The sequence below is a fragment of the Armigeres subalbatus genome, unplaced genomic scaffold (genome assembly GCF_024139115.2).
Source record: "Armigeres subalbatus isolate Guangzhou_Male unplaced genomic scaffold, GZ_Asu_2 Contig14, whole genome shotgun sequence".
Taxonomy (NCBI): domain Eukaryota; kingdom Metazoa; phylum Arthropoda; class Insecta; order Diptera; family Culicidae; genus Armigeres; species Armigeres subalbatus.
The window spans coordinates 32,138-47,443 of NW_026942176.1; the positions used below are offsets into that span (position 1 = coordinate 32,138).

General features: G+C 39.1%; 2 protein-coding genes across 2 annotated transcripts; one reads left to right on the plus strand and one right to left on the minus strand.

Moving 5' to 3' along the window:
* Window positions 1-2,046: 2,046 nt before the first annotated feature.
* On the minus strand, window positions 2,047-4,051 carry LOC134202745 (cytochrome P450 4d1-like). Its single transcript, XM_062677743.1, has 3 exons — window positions 3,096-4,051; window positions 2,898-3,031; window positions 2,047-2,521 (listed from the first exon to the last, which is right to left on the minus strand). The coding sequence occupies exons 1-3, from the start codon at window positions 4,008-4,010 to the stop codon at window positions 2,074-2,076; spliced, it is 1,497 nt and encodes a 498-aa protein (XP_062533727.1). The 5' UTR covers window positions 4,011-4,051; the 3' UTR covers window positions 2,047-2,073.
* A 1,023-nt stretch (window positions 4,052-5,074) lies between these two features.
* LOC134202743 (cytochrome P450 4d2-like) lies at window positions 5,075-6,777 on the plus strand. The gene is made up of 3 exons (XM_062677741.1): window positions 5,075-5,989; window positions 6,050-6,183; window positions 6,261-6,777. Exons 1-3 carry the CDS (start codon window positions 5,075-5,077, stop codon window positions 6,706-6,708), a joined length of 1,497 nt encoding a protein of 498 aa, XP_062533725.1. The 3' UTR covers window positions 6,709-6,777.
* Window positions 6,778-15,306: the final 8,529 nt, after the last annotated feature.

A 15,306-nucleotide genomic window follows, 5' to 3' on the forward strand; every position in this document is an offset into this window, starting at 1 on the left:
CTTTTGTAATGCCTTATAGTCGTAAGCAAAAGTCTATCAACCAGTTTCAAATATACAACTTGCTCTTTGCGGTCCTTACATGATATGTTTGTTTCATCAAAAAAAAATCATGGTTGTTGTGTACAAGCCACGACCGCTCGACGTAAACTACGTAAAACCAAATCCATACACAGGATAAGGAATTTTGTTCGGACTGCCTGTATAGACGAGGAAACGGTATGCACATTTTTATGTAGATGTTTTTTTGAACAATGAAGATGCTGATAAGGGGAGTAGACCCCTCCTCTTCTGGAAGGGGACTCCCATATAAATGAAGTACAAATTTCTGCTTTAATCGAGAGTTAATCTAAAAATGGAATCCAAATTTGCAAATTTCGAATACTTAGCCTTCTTTTAAATAATGTAAAAATATATAATTAATCAATTTTAGTTGAAACGAAGCTCGTCGGTTCTGGAAGTATAGTATATTAACAATATATTCCACCTCATGAGTCTTCATATGTTGAATAATGGGCAGCTGCAGCACTGTCCTATCCAGCCGCTGAGCCACCCCATTCTTACACTACGTTTCACAGTTGAATAATAGATAATACCCTAAAAGTAGGCAATTATTTATGGTTGAAATGCGCTATGTAGGAATGGGAATGGTTATGCTTTTTTTGATGAGCTTGGAAATTATTGAAGATGCAAAAGGAAAACGGTCCTGTCAGCCACATAAGGTTTAAACTACTACGGTGTTGCTATCACTTTTGATATAATTCATGGTCTGCGTAAAAATCAGAATAGAAGCATTTGTATTTTAACACTTTTTTTAATAAATGCCATCGCCGGATATTTTGTTCGCTAAAATCAAATCACATAGAGTTGTGCGTGGTATCTTTCTAGCGTGTGTTTGATATGCTCACAAACACATTCTCTCGCTCTATTCCGAAGTGTGCTGCTGTCAAAGAAAACTAACAGTCCCGATTTTATTTAGTGAAACATAGAGCAAATATTGCATAAATTTGCTCTTTATGGTGATAATCAAGTGGTGATAAAGTGTAAAAAGTGGTTTACATACTTAATTTGTCGTGTCATTCGCAATAAAGAGGAGAAACAGGCGATTCAAAAAAGTAAGTAACAGTTTGCTTTTCGTGCGCTGCTTTCTTTGGCAATGCAATAATGGCAAGGATTTCGTAGGCGCAAATTTGTTTCGGTGATTAACACATCAAATCTTGTTACTTTTTCACAAACAACTTATTCAAATGAAAGTTTAGACTTGAAATTGTGTGACTGGATCAAAATTATGTTCATAAATAGTGTATATTTGCTGGAAAACGCAAATATTGTTGAGGGTGCCAACAACTGTCGCACCCTGCCAATGCCGTATTCTACCCTACAAATTAATTTACAGACTGAATGAGCTTCATATTCACCTATTGTATACTCTGCTCCGGATAAAATGAATGCTGGAGAAATCTGTAGTTGCGTGAGTAAATGAGAAATCCAAACCCTGCTTGTAACATCCATTAATAAGATATTCTTGTATATGTTAAGATTGTCAAAAATGTATCTATCTGATGTAAAATTGGTTTGGTAAAGTTTTACAATAAGTTCTTCACATCTACGGTGTGGACCACTCTCGCCTCTTTCGCAGACCAATTCGAATAGAATAAGTCAAGTCTTAAGTCAAGTTTAAAGATCAGCCGATTAAGGCACGATTTTAAATCTTCCTCTCCGGAAGTTCTTTTGTAAGCAAAGATCTAAACGTCGATTTGACGAATCTGATGACACTTCCACGCAAACCAACTCCATCAACAGGTAACAGAAGCCTTCACCTACATATAGATGGTGTTGGTTTGCGTAAGAGTGTTATTCGACTCGTCGCGACGTTTGAATATTTGTTTACAAAAGCAGATAAGTCGTTTTGATAATTTGGTATTGATTTATTGTTCTGCTTCCACTACTGCCAGAACAGTTCCATTGTCATATGATCTCATACACTAAAACGCTCAGCTTTCCCAAGCTACGAGTGTTTCTTTGCTTTCGGACCAAACAAATTTACGATTGAAAAAATTGTTTCTATTTAAGACTTCAACGCGAATGAAATATCAAAGGCATTTCGTCCTGCGGTTTGAGGATCATTTCGGCCTTCACAGGCGGCTCATAATCTGGACTGGGAAGTTCGACCCGACAGAGCCGAACGATCTTCGAAATGGTAGATTTGATCTCGTATTGAGCGAACTTCTGACCGATGCAGTTGCGACCTCCGGCACTGAAGGGAACATAAGCGTAGGGATTGAGCTTTTCGATGCCTCGTTCTGCGTCGAATCGCTCGGGGAGGAACTTCTCCGGCTCCGGGAAGTATTTCGGGTTGTGGTGCATGTTGTAGATTCCGATAGTGATGTTGGTGTTTATCGGGATGTCAACGCCGGATAATTTGACCTCTTTTATTGTTCGGCGAGATATGTATGGCACCGGTGGGAACATCCGGAGTGACTCTTTCATCACTAGGTCGAGATATTTTAGATCGTTCAAGGCACTGAAATAAGAGAACAAAATTAAAGCGTGCCTGAAAGAATTACCTTTCAAGATTGAATATGGATTTTACTACTACGGATGCTGAGAAAATTGAACTGATTTATGTTGCAAAACAGATCAGACTTCGCTTCTTAAACATAATTTAGCATGGTCAAAAATATTTGTGGTATTGATTTTGATTAGATTCAGTTTGTCATACATTATGCAAACTACTACCTAATCATATTTCAATATTGCAGCTACTCAATATTCATAGTTCATTCAGAAGCCGATTTTATGTATGGCACTAAGTATTGCATGATTAGTTTACTTACAAATGAGTATATGAGCTACTTTTTAACATATGACTTTGCACGTTTTGAAACATCGATACGAACCTTAGCGTAATTGGTGTATCAATTGAATCTCCCAGCACAGTCAAAATTTCCTCGTAGACCTTATTTTGAACATCCGGATATTTTGCTAACACATACAAAAGGAAAGTAATAGCGGATGCAGTTGTGTCGTGCCCCTAAAACATTAAAAGTTTTATTACTAAAGCAGGTAATTTATCTATCTTGATCTGTGAATCTTACCGCAAACATAAAAGTATCCACTTCCTCTCTTATCTCTTCATCGGTAAGAGGTCGTCCATCGATTTTTGCTTGCAGCAAAATGTCCAATAAGGCCATCTTTTTCTTAGAGCCCAACAAATCGTCATCTGTTTTCAAATTTTCGTTACATCCGTCAACCAAAGCGATTCTCCGCTTATCAATAATAGACAAGGTGAAGTCACGAATCGTATTTAAATGCTTTTTATATGGTCCAAACTTGCTGCTGAACTGGAACATAAAGTCATTGTTATACACCGTGTTGAACATCCTCCAGAAGACAATTTCCGATATGTCTTCCACCGCCATCGTATAGCCGGATTGCTCCTTCTGGGCATTTGATTCCGTTCCCATGGCTGTCTCCACGATCACGTCCAGCGTGCAAAGCTTAACGAGAGGAAATATCCGTACTACCTTGCCCGAGTGACTCAAAAATTTCCGTGCCAATACCGTGCTCTTCTCATCAAACACCTGCACGAAATTATCCAAAATCTTAAAATGGAATGCCGGTGTCAACGCCTTCCTATGCGTAAACCACTTGTTCCCATTGCTAATCAGCAGCCCCGTTCCCAACCACTCCAACAGCATATCGTAATCTTGGCTCTTGCAGTTGAACTCCGGACCGGTCATGATACGCTCGATTTCATCCGGTGCCATGTAGAACAACCAGAAGCCAAAACCTATGTCGATTTTGCACACCGTTCCGAAATCCCGCTCCAGCTGGATCAGCATTTGAAAGATGTAGGTCGATGATTTCCCAATGAACTGGTGACTATTTCCGATCAGGGGTAAACCGGGTGGACCCGGAATCGAACGGAATTGTTTGCATAGCTGACGCCGCCACTGCCATACGTAAGCAATTAGCGCAATTATCGACGATAGAAACACGACGGCAAACATTCTACGCTTAGTTCGAAGATACTGCTTGGGCAAACTACTGACTGCGACTGAACTATTTTATTACTCATTGGTTTGCACCCGAGCGTCTGTTTTGGTTGCTGTTGTTATCGGTGCGGCTAAGCGAATTAATGATAACGAAAAACAGAAGAGATTTAGTGGCGGGTATGGTTTGGTGCAAACAGTGTCGTAGAAAGAGGATTACTTCAATGTGAAATTAGTCACAAATGGAACAAACAATAGGTTCGTGATATTTGTGCAGTATAATGAATTGTTTAATTATGGTACGAAAAAATGTCTTCTTCTTTCTTGACTATTACCCTCTTCTGGAACATTGCCGCCTCGCAGTTCAGTGTTCCTAAATTAAGAATGGAGTTTGCTCAGTTAGTAACAACCCAGCAGTTTCTTGCAACAACTTTCTCCGTTTGCTGTTCAAATTCCTCCAGGAAGCCGGGACTAAATGTCAGTTCTAAGAGTTATTTATAACTGAGATTGCTTGCGTAATAAGATACCTTCGCTTCATGTTTTCTTACAAGATGAGACAAATTCCTGATCGTGAGATGAAAAATTCTATAGATTTCACAATCTTTTTGTTTCGGTCAGGAGGAATGCAAAATTTAATTTTATATTGTTCACCCTTTGCTGCCTTTGAATTTGTCTCAAGTAGCACCAAGAACATGGATCAGACTACAGTAAATTATTCTCTTTATGAAATATTATTTAATATTATTGAAAATAAAAATGAATTTTTAAGTTTGAACTTTTCACATTGAATTGTGGATTGTGGGTAATATCCTATAACATCTTTGTAATAGACTGTTTATTTGGATTTAAGTTTCCCCTTACTCATGCCCGTTTTTGCACAAATCGAACCATACATATTCGTAAACCGTATCATATTTTGTTGACATCAATATCCACCCTCAGTAATCTATAGATTTGCAATCGACTTAGATAACGACTACAATCAAATTGTTAAAACAAAAATATCTGAACCTCGTAATGGTTCAACAGTTCATACGTGTTTTTCATTTGGTCGTCGCCGAATTATTTGCATTGCACTTAGAATGTTTGCCTCCGTAGTTATTACCGCGATAGTTGTAATAGCTGTTTACGTTTGGCAGTGGCGTCGTCGGATATGTAACCGATTTCGTTCCATTCCGGGTCCGCCAGGGTTGCCGCTCGTTGGAAACACTCATATGTTCATCGGGAAATCATCGACCTATGTCTTCAACTTGGCACTCGAACTGGAGCGAGAGTATGGCTGCGTGTACAAGCTGGACGTGATGTTTGACTTCTGGTTGTTTTACTGCGCAGCGGAGGACGTCGAACGTATCATGACCGGACCGGAGTTTAACTGCAAAGGTCAAGACTACGATATGCTGTTGGAGTGGTTGGGAACGGGGCTACTGATAAGCAATGGGAACAAGTGGTTTACGCACAGGAAGGCGCTGACACCGGCGTTCCATTTTAAGATTTTGGACAATTTTGTGCCGGTATTCAATGATAAGAGTACTGTGTTGGCTCGAAAGTTTTTGAGACACTCAGGTAAGGTGGTGCACGTATTTCCTCTGGTAAAGCTTTGCACACTCGATGTGATCGTGGAGACCGCCATGGGGACGGAATCCAATGCCCAGAAAGAGGAATCTGGCTATACGATGGCAGTGGAACATGTTTCGGAAATTATATTCTGGAGAATGTTCGACGCAGTGTACAACAATGACTTTATGTTCCAGTTTAGCAGCAAGTTTAGACCATATAAAAAGTATCTGGCGATAATTCGTGAATTCACTATGTCTATCATAACGAAAAGAAAAAACGCTTTAGTTGATAAAAGTGGCGAAAACCCACCGATAGACGATGCTTTGTTGGGATCTAAAAGAAAGATGGCGCTTTTGGATGTTTTGATGCGCACTAATATCGATGGACAACCTCTTACTGATGAAGAGATTAGAGAAGAAGTCGACACTTTTATGTTTGCCGTAAGTTTTATAAATCTGACTCCGTGAAGCATACTGATCTGCAAAATTTTAAATTTTTAGGGGCACGATACGACTGCATCTGCTGTAACATTTATTCTATTCGCGTTAGCAAAACACCCAGATGTTCAGCAAAAGGTCTACCAAGAAGTCATTGCAGTATTTGGAGATTCAATCAACACTTCGATTACTCTTAGGTTTATTTCAAAAGTTTAATTATTTCGTACCGATCTTGAAATAGTTATTCACTCCAATACCTTTTTTCCTATTTCAGCGCTTTAAATGACCTGAAATACCTCGATCTAGTGATTAAAGAAGCGCTGCGCATGTATCCACCGGTCCCATTTATATCTCGGAAAACCATAAAAGAGGTCGACCTCTCCGGCACAACCATCCCGATTGGTTCCAACATCACCATCGGAATCTACAACATGCATCACAACCCGAAATACTTCCCGGAGCCGGAGAAGTTCCTCCCCGAGCGTTTCGAAGCGGAGCGTGGCATCGAAAAGCGGAATCCCTATGCGTACGTACCCTTCAGTGCCGGAGGTCGCAACTGCATCGGCCAGAAATTCGCTCAATACGAGGTTAAATCGACGATCTCGAACATAATGCGGCACTGCCGAGTTGAGCTACCGCACCCGGACTATGAGCTACCACTGAAGGTCGAGATGATCCTCAAACCACAAGATGATATGCCTTTGATATTTTACCCACGATGAGCAATTAAATGTATACGTTAGGATAAGGATTATACTAGAAATGTTTCATTTTGAGAAGTGATCATTTCATATCTGTGGGACCGTCATATGCAATAAGATACAGTAATTTGTAGCAAACATAACATTGTGGAATTGAATTCATGATGAACATATATTTGTTTGTGATGTTAAATATTATCCGATGAGATGCGTGCCATCACAAATCAATACATAAAGCTGGATATCGATATTCAGGAGATCCATGATATTTTAGTGCAAAGTATTGACATTGTCGTATGATCTTTTATCTCTTATTCAATCATGTCCATATCTCATATTGCTATCTAATCAACATTCGATATGAATGAGCTATTTTTGTCTACTCGGGTTCCCAGATACATTTTCCTGTATGAATGACAGGAAGTTAAAAAAGTTAACGGATCAATTTACCGAAAGTTACATACGTATTAAGGGCAATCCTTTTCATTGTAACATTCACCCCTTTTCTTGTTTACGGACGAGCGAAACTTTCGAACGAATGCAGTTCGTTCTAATCGTTTCCCCATTTGATTTTGCTGGCGTAAACGAGAATGCGCATCAGCTTTCGTTCGAAAGCGCGTTCGTACGTAAACAAGAATAAGAGTAATTATTCAGCCGAAGATTGATTGGTTTGACCGAAAATTATGTACTCATACAAACGTCAGGCTGAAGTTTTTCGTGCCGGAGAAGTTTGAGCCAAACAGGGGTTCAGGCTGCAGAAGTCATTAGGCCGAACATGTTGTTTTACTGCATATTATCGTTTGTCCGTAGGAGGTATAAGATTATGTAATCGAGCTGTGCGCCCAGACGGGTTATTTGGCCTTAAATTTCATTCACTGAGAAGGTCATTTCAATACCAAATTTTCAAAACGATTTATCTGCTTTCGTAAACAAAGATTGAAATGCCGATTTGGCGAATCTGAAAGCACTCCCATGCAAACTAACATAATCAATTTTTTTTATTATTATTCTTTATTAATGTGTTTTTTAATCTATAGATTAAGTTCAACCCCGAACTTTCAGATGCGTAACGTAAAGTTTTTTTCAGGATATTTTAAGACATTAACGGGAGAATCCTTTTAATCCCCCCAAATACAGCTCGGGCAAACAACACCATATTTTCATCTCGACCAAATGGCCTTTTTCTACTAAACGACCATCTAGGCCTTTTTGGCTAAACCTAGACCTATTCGATCAGACAAGTCAAATGACTTGTTCGACCGAACGACATAATCGACCGTCAAAACATTTGATTTCAACGTGAAATTTTGTGGATTTCAACAGGAAATCCTTGGAAATTTACGCAGGTAATTCTTTGAGATTGCCAAAGGAAACTCTTTATCATTTACCCAGGAAATTTCTGGCATTTGCATTTTTAGTGGCATCAGTCGTCTAAGCGTATTTGCAAACCATGTGAGTTTGATTTCCTCCTTAGTAAGGAGAAAACAAGCGGAAAACGCTCCACTTGTACACTAGGTGCTGTGTAAATGTCCTGTTCGTTTTCTAATGCTGAGTGTTAAGTATTCAATTTGTGCGAGCTCTGGTCAAAGATGGTGATCCTGTGATTCTACAAAAAGATCTTCCTAATTTTTAAGGAAATTTACTCAGAATTTCAACGGTAGTGTTTTTTCGAAGGATATTATTCAGAATTTTCATTAAAAGTTCTTAGTTTTTACGAAAAGCTTTTCGATTTTTGAACGAAAAAATATAAGGAATTTTCAACAAAAAATAGGCTTTTCACGAGAAATCCTCTGTAGTTTCAACAGGATTGCCATAAACTGTTGGCGGTGACTGCGCACACCTCTAACCACCGTGTGGTCCTCCGGAAAATCTGGAGGATCCCAAAAAATGAAAACTTTTAAATTTTATCGTTAAGCACCAAGATTTTTCTGATGCATTTGTTTTTGTATTATGAGTATGCACTTAATTTTGTGGCTTATACATGCCGTAGCCTTACAAAAATCAGTGAAACAAAACGAAAAATAATTGCATAGCACCATTTGACATTCTAGCAACGGAATTTATTTCATTTGATTTATTCAAACTAAGGCCTCTGCAATACATAAAATTCGTCTACATTCGGCTCGGTCAGTATTTGCACGTCGCCAACTTTGTAGTCCACGGAGGGACCTCAAATCGAACAACCTTGCTCTCTGCGCAGCTCGCATTCTTGTCCCCTGCGGATCCCCATCAGCAACCATTTTCACCGGGTTATTGTCCGACATTCTGAGCATGACATTGTGCATGGATCACCTTGGTCACCGAGCGATTCTTTAGAAAATGAAATTTCATAATTAAGGGAAGATCCATTAATTAAGTAACGCAAAAAATGGCCATTTTCAATCTCCCACAATGTCACACTTTTTGTATGAGGTATCTAAAAAATGTGTATTAATGTTTAGGGAACAAACACAAAGATTTTTTTATGTCACTATGGGTACGCCAGTTCCAGTGTTTGAATCTATACATGGACCACCGTTGGCGAAATAACAATTTTTCATATTAATATTAATGCTTTTCACAAATTACGAAACGCTGGGAGGAGAGGCAGCCGGTCAGACCATGCGTTACGATTCATAAACCGATTAAACCATCCATACAAAAAGCATTACGCGGGGAAAGATGGAGTTTCAAAATCATCAAATTTGGCGTTACGTAATCTGTGAACGAACCCATACCGGATATTCCGGAGGACCATTTGTAGCATGAGTCACAATGTCAATGCTGTACTCAGAATGTACATACGAATGCTTAAGAAAATATCGGTGCTATTAATTTTAAATTCATAAATTGGCCAATTTTATGAATGTTCTTGATTTCGGTTCCTTTTGAGTTCTTTCACGAAATTCGTAACGCTGAATTTGATAATTTTGATACCCCACTGTCCCTCTCGCAACCCTTTTTTTATGGAAGGTTTATTTTTTTTTAACGAACCGTAACGCTTGGTCTGACTTCCTCCCTCCACCTCAAGCGTTACGTAATTTGTGAACAGTCCCTTAGGAAGCGAGAAAGGCACTATCATTACTGGGTGTCTTGCACATATTGGATACGTTACGGATACACACTGATAATACATATTTCTATTTTTGTAAGATGGGTAAAAATATTACTCCGGATAATCGAGCCTCCGGATAATCGAGTCCGGCCTGTACTATCCATGTGGGTCATAGTATCCATGTGTGAATTTGTATGCAATTAAGTATGAGTCGACGCATGATATGCATATTTTATTTGGATTTTTGCCATAGAGCATGTGTCAATTTTCCTGAGTGTAAGAAAAAAGGCAAATTATATTTCTCATTCATTACATCTTTTACACTCGAGAAATGGTAGGGGAGACCGAGGCACATCTATGACATATTTACATTGATAAATAAAAATGAGGAAAAGGATATAGATCAGCGGTTCTCAACCTGGGGTACATGTACCCCTGGGGATACCTTCACTGGGCCCAGGGGGTACCTCGGACAAAAATGCGTAATGGCGGATGAATTACAATTTTATTGAAAACTTATTGATAAAGTTTGCATAATTTTGTATTTTTTTTATTTCAAAACTTTGACTTGTACATAATATGCATGGCTATCAGTACATCATTCAGATTCAGAAGCCTTCATTTGAGAGACATGAAGGCTTTTCCTGTAAAGCTCAGCTGCTTCGTTGCAAGAAAATTGGAAGCATCCTTCTACGCTTCTCGGAAGTCTCCTTCCAAGCAGCTTGAAGGACTTTTTTCAAAAGGTTCAGAAGCCTTTTTTCAAACCGGAAGCCTCAGTTTAAGGGGTTCGGAACTTTCTTTCAAGAGGCCCGGAATCCTTTTTTTAAACTTTTTTCTATGCACTTTCTCGTTTTTCTGCTTTTTTTGAAGGGCTCGGAAGGCATTTTTGAACAGGCTCGAAATCCTGTTTTAAAAGGCTCAGAAGCATACTTTCAAGAGGCTTGAAAGCCTCCTTTCTAGAGGCCCGGGAGTCTTCTTTTAAGCTTTCTTCTTAAAACGTTCTTGTCTTCTTTTCTCATTCTTTTAAAAGGCTCGAAAAGCTCTTTTCAAAAGGCTCGGAAGCCTTATTTCGAGTGGTTCGGAAGCCTTCTTTCAAAAGGCTCGAAGCCTTCCTTCAAGAAAGTCGGATTTTTTTTTCAAGAGGCTTGAAGGCCTTCTTTTAAAGGCTCCCTAGCAGCACAAATCTTACTGCTTTGGTTGCAACAGCACTCATGTGACTCGATTTGGTCATATATGAGTTACAGAAACTTGTGTATGACAAGTGTACTATTCGGGCTCTTTTGAAAAGCTCGAAAGCCCCGGAGACGAGCCAGCCCAGGGCTGAAAGCCTCCTTAATAAAGACAATAAAAAAGGCTCGAAAGCTTCCTTCCAATAGGTTTGGAAGCCTTCTTTTAAAAGGCTCGAAACTCTTTTAAAAAACTCGGAAACCTCTTTTCTTTTCGAATGGTTCGGAAGCATCCTTTCAGAAGGCTTGAAGCCTCCCTTTAGGAGGGTCGGATATTTTTCCTTCAAGAGGTTTGGAAGCGGCCATTCAATAGGCTCGGAAGACTCTTTTTAAGAGTTCGAAAACCTCCCATCAAGATGCTCGGAATTCTTTTTTAAGAGTCTTTGATGTATTTCCAAAAGGGTTCATAAGCGCCCTTCGAGATACTTAGAAGCCTCCTTTCAAGTGGCTCGGAAGCCTTCCAAAAAATGGCTCATAAGTTCTTTTAAGAGGCTCGGAAGCATACTTTCAAAACGCTTTAAAGCCTCCCTTGAAGGAGTTGAGAATCCTTATTTCAAGAGACTCGGGGCTCGGAATTAATTTTCCAAGAGGCTTGGAAGCATACTTTCAAGCAGCTCATAGGCGTCCTTCCAAGATGTTCGGAAGCCTCCTTTTAAGTGGCTCGAAAACCACATTTCAAGAGACGCGGCTCGAAAACCACATTTCATGAGGCTCGGAAGGTTTTCTCTGAAGAGGCGCGGAACCCTGCTTTCAATACGCTCGGAAGCCTTCAATAGTCAAAAAAGTTCTGTAGGAAGCTCGATGTAGGAACTTGAATTTGAATTGAGAAGTTTCAAAGAATGAAATTTCAGAAATTGTTTATGGAGAGCCATATATTCCGTTAGTTTTCAAGTCCATTTTTCATATATCTTAAGAGTTATGATTATTTTCAGTTACAGCGAAAAACATAGGGGTACCTCATTTAATGCAAAAGTTCGAAGGGGTACCTCTGAAGAAAAAGGTTGAGAACCGCTGATATAGACAATCAAATTCGATGGGACCTCAGGGCTGGCGAAATTCATCAAATAAATTAGTGGAAACAAATTTGAAGTGTAGAAAAGGTAGTGTTTATAGTTTTGTAATATTTAGGCACGTAAAAGCAATCTATACTTTTCAGACTGTAGTTTTCAGTCTTTTTTTAATCATTGTTAGTACACATTTTACAACTCTCGCTACTTTCTTTTTCTCCGCCTAGTTATAGGGGAATGAAGTCTTTAGCAGGTTTTGTTCTTTTATTGACAGGGGGATTTCTATAACCCTTTATGCTCAAAAATGGCTTCAACATTCTTTGCATATCAAAGAATATTGTTGCCAAATTTCATAAAATTTGGTCAACAAAAACCCCCCTGACAATAATAGAACAAAACCTGCCAAAGCCGTCATTTCCCCTACTTACGTTTAATATCATTTCATATTCCTTCAACGCTGCTTTTATCGGTAAAAATGTGTGGGTCGATTGGCATTTACTGAATTTTCGACATGGCCAAACAGCTTACACAAAATCAGCCGGCCTACCCCATTGGATGCCGTCAAAAACAATCACGATTTACAAATACCCGGTTACCCTGGAAACCGTTATATGTACCGTCTTGTAGGGGGGGAAGGGTAATTTGGCCGAAACCCATTCGTCCGAAAGTCAGGCCGAATGCCCCTAGGTCGAAAGTTGTTTATCTGAATATACTATTTGGCCGAAAGGGTGTTATTTGAAAAGGTGTTATTTGGCGATACCATATATTTGAAGGCATGTCTTCAATTTGAAGACATTTGAATCTCTGTGAAGACATTTTGGAGACTATTCAAGACTTATCATCAAGGTAGACTTGAAGACAACCAATAAGCTTATGAATTCTGCAACTTCTGTATGCAGACTTAAATTCAAACTCAGTCTCAAAAAATAAAATACATTTTTACTAGTCGGTTGATAACTGCAGCACATTTAGACGTCAAACGTACTTTACTTTGAGTTGTGCGTTTGTTCAAGTATTCCCGAAGGCGGCATTCGTTTAAATTTACCTCGGCGGCGGCAGCGTTTTCAAAACGTCTCATAAAAAGGTTCTTCAAACTGCAAAAAAAATACTGAATTCTACTATGCCTTGATTTAATACATTAAACCCTTGGGGTGGAAACATTTTTTCTAATTTTCTTCTGACTTCATCTTATCTTTTCGAAATTTCCATGTGACATTCTTCTGAGTACCAGTCGAAAATGCGAATAGATTTTTGGGAACTCTTTAAATTTCCCGTGGATTAAAAAAAAAAATTTTAGTGAAAATTTGTAAGATTTTTTTTGGGTAAAATAAAAAGAATTCCCGATGAAAGTACTGAGAAATTTCTCGTCAAAATTCAAGTGAATTGAAATTGAAATTTTGGTTCAAATTATCGTGGGAGTTGATAATTATTTCCGTATGAAGAAATGGAGGAGATCCTCCAACATTTCAACGGGAAATTTATCTTAATTTCCACAAGATTTTAAACTAAGTTATTGTGGGAAAATCTACTGAGCACTCATTACAAATCCTATTGAATTTCGGCAAAGAAATTCGTCTAAATTTTTGTGGGATGTTCTCTGGATATGTGTTTGAATTTTAAGGGATGCCTCTTCTAAATTTCCACAGGAAATTATTTTCAATTTCCTCACAATTTTTTTTTCTTAACGGTAAATTCTACTGAATTCCAACTGGGAAATCTTTTAAAACAAAATTCAGAGGAATTCCACAAATAAATCCACTGAAATTTTAATTAAAGATTTAGTAGAAAATCCTAATGAAACTCGTTACATTTTCTCGTTGAACTTTTCCTTGAATTCTTTTGGTATTTTTCTAAAAATATCTTTGGACACTTTCCCAGGTTTTTGTTCAATCCCACTAAGAATTACTACAGAAATTCCCGCTGGATTTTTTTTTTATTTTCCTGAAGTTCATCCAGGAATTTGTCCAAACATTCTTTCAGGAATTTCTTCGAAAATTCCTCCAAGAATTCATTCGGAAATTCCTCGAGTAGCTCCTCCGTGAGTGCGTCCTGAAATTCCTCCTAAGTTCGTCTAAGAATTCTTCTTAATGATTCTCCAAGAATGTTGCCGAAAGATTCTTCAAGAATGCCTACTGAGGTATAATCTGATATTTCCTTCAGGCATTCTTCGAAAATTCGTGCAGCAATCCCTAAGGAAGTTCCTCCAAGAAGTCATCCGAAAGTTTCACCAAGAACTCTTCTGGGAGTTTCTTCAGACATTGCTTCAGGAACTCCACCGGAAATCCCTTAAATAATTCCTCAGGAAAATCCCTCCAGAATTCATCATCACAGTCACTTGTGCGGTTGTAACGACGGAAGGAATCGCTCGTCGGGACGCCACCATGACCAGATAGTTCACCTCGTTGAGTGCAGGAACACGGCCCTTCTTCGGCAGGGGGAAGCCTTCCTCTAGATTTCTCAGAACTCTGTCGCTTTGGGCAACCCTTTTTGGGGCCTGATATTTGCCGCCACAGTTGGCGCACTTGGAATCGGCCATTTCCGTATTGTCGCACAAGTCAGTCGGATGGGGTTCGCCACATTTGTTGCAGCACGGCTTCGTGCGACAGTTCCTGGTGCCGTGCCCGAAGTTGAAGCAGTTGATGCATGGTGTGACATCTCGATGGACTGGCCAATATTGCCTTCAGTCAACGACGGTGTAATTAATAACGCCGATCAGCTTCAGGTCCTTCCATGTAGTGGAGCCGTGTTCCAGATGGACCAGATGAAGCTCCTCGCCTTGTCGTGACAAGCGATCTTGTGGACAGTCACTGGCTTCAGCCTGCAACTTTCGAGTTCTGCTTGCAGCTCCTCTTCCTTTATGTCGTGGAGTCCTCGCAGCAAAGCCTTGAGCGACTTCGTGCCAGGAGGCAGAGCTTAAAATATTCATTTTGATGAACAACTTAGGGACGAATTTTGACAAACATCGCATGAATATTCAAAACATGAATGACATAGTCAGACGACTACTGCACCAACTCATTCATTCGACTGTCACTGAGTGTGCACGGTATACAGAATGTGCAGAAAACATAATAAGCATTGTTTATGTTGATGTTTACCGTTGAAAGTGCATTGCGAATGAAAATCGGATTCAGTTATATGTGATAAATTACTTTACTCATTTGAAATGTGTTTCAGATTTCAGATAATTTATCAAGTTGTAAAATGTGCCTAAATATTCAATGACTAATATTCAACCGAATATTTACAGTCCAGAGCCGACTATGAATGTGTCTTGAAGTGAACTGACAAGTGAAGAAAGTTGGACTTCACCAAAAAAATCGATTATTTTACACTCTGCCAGGAGGGACAT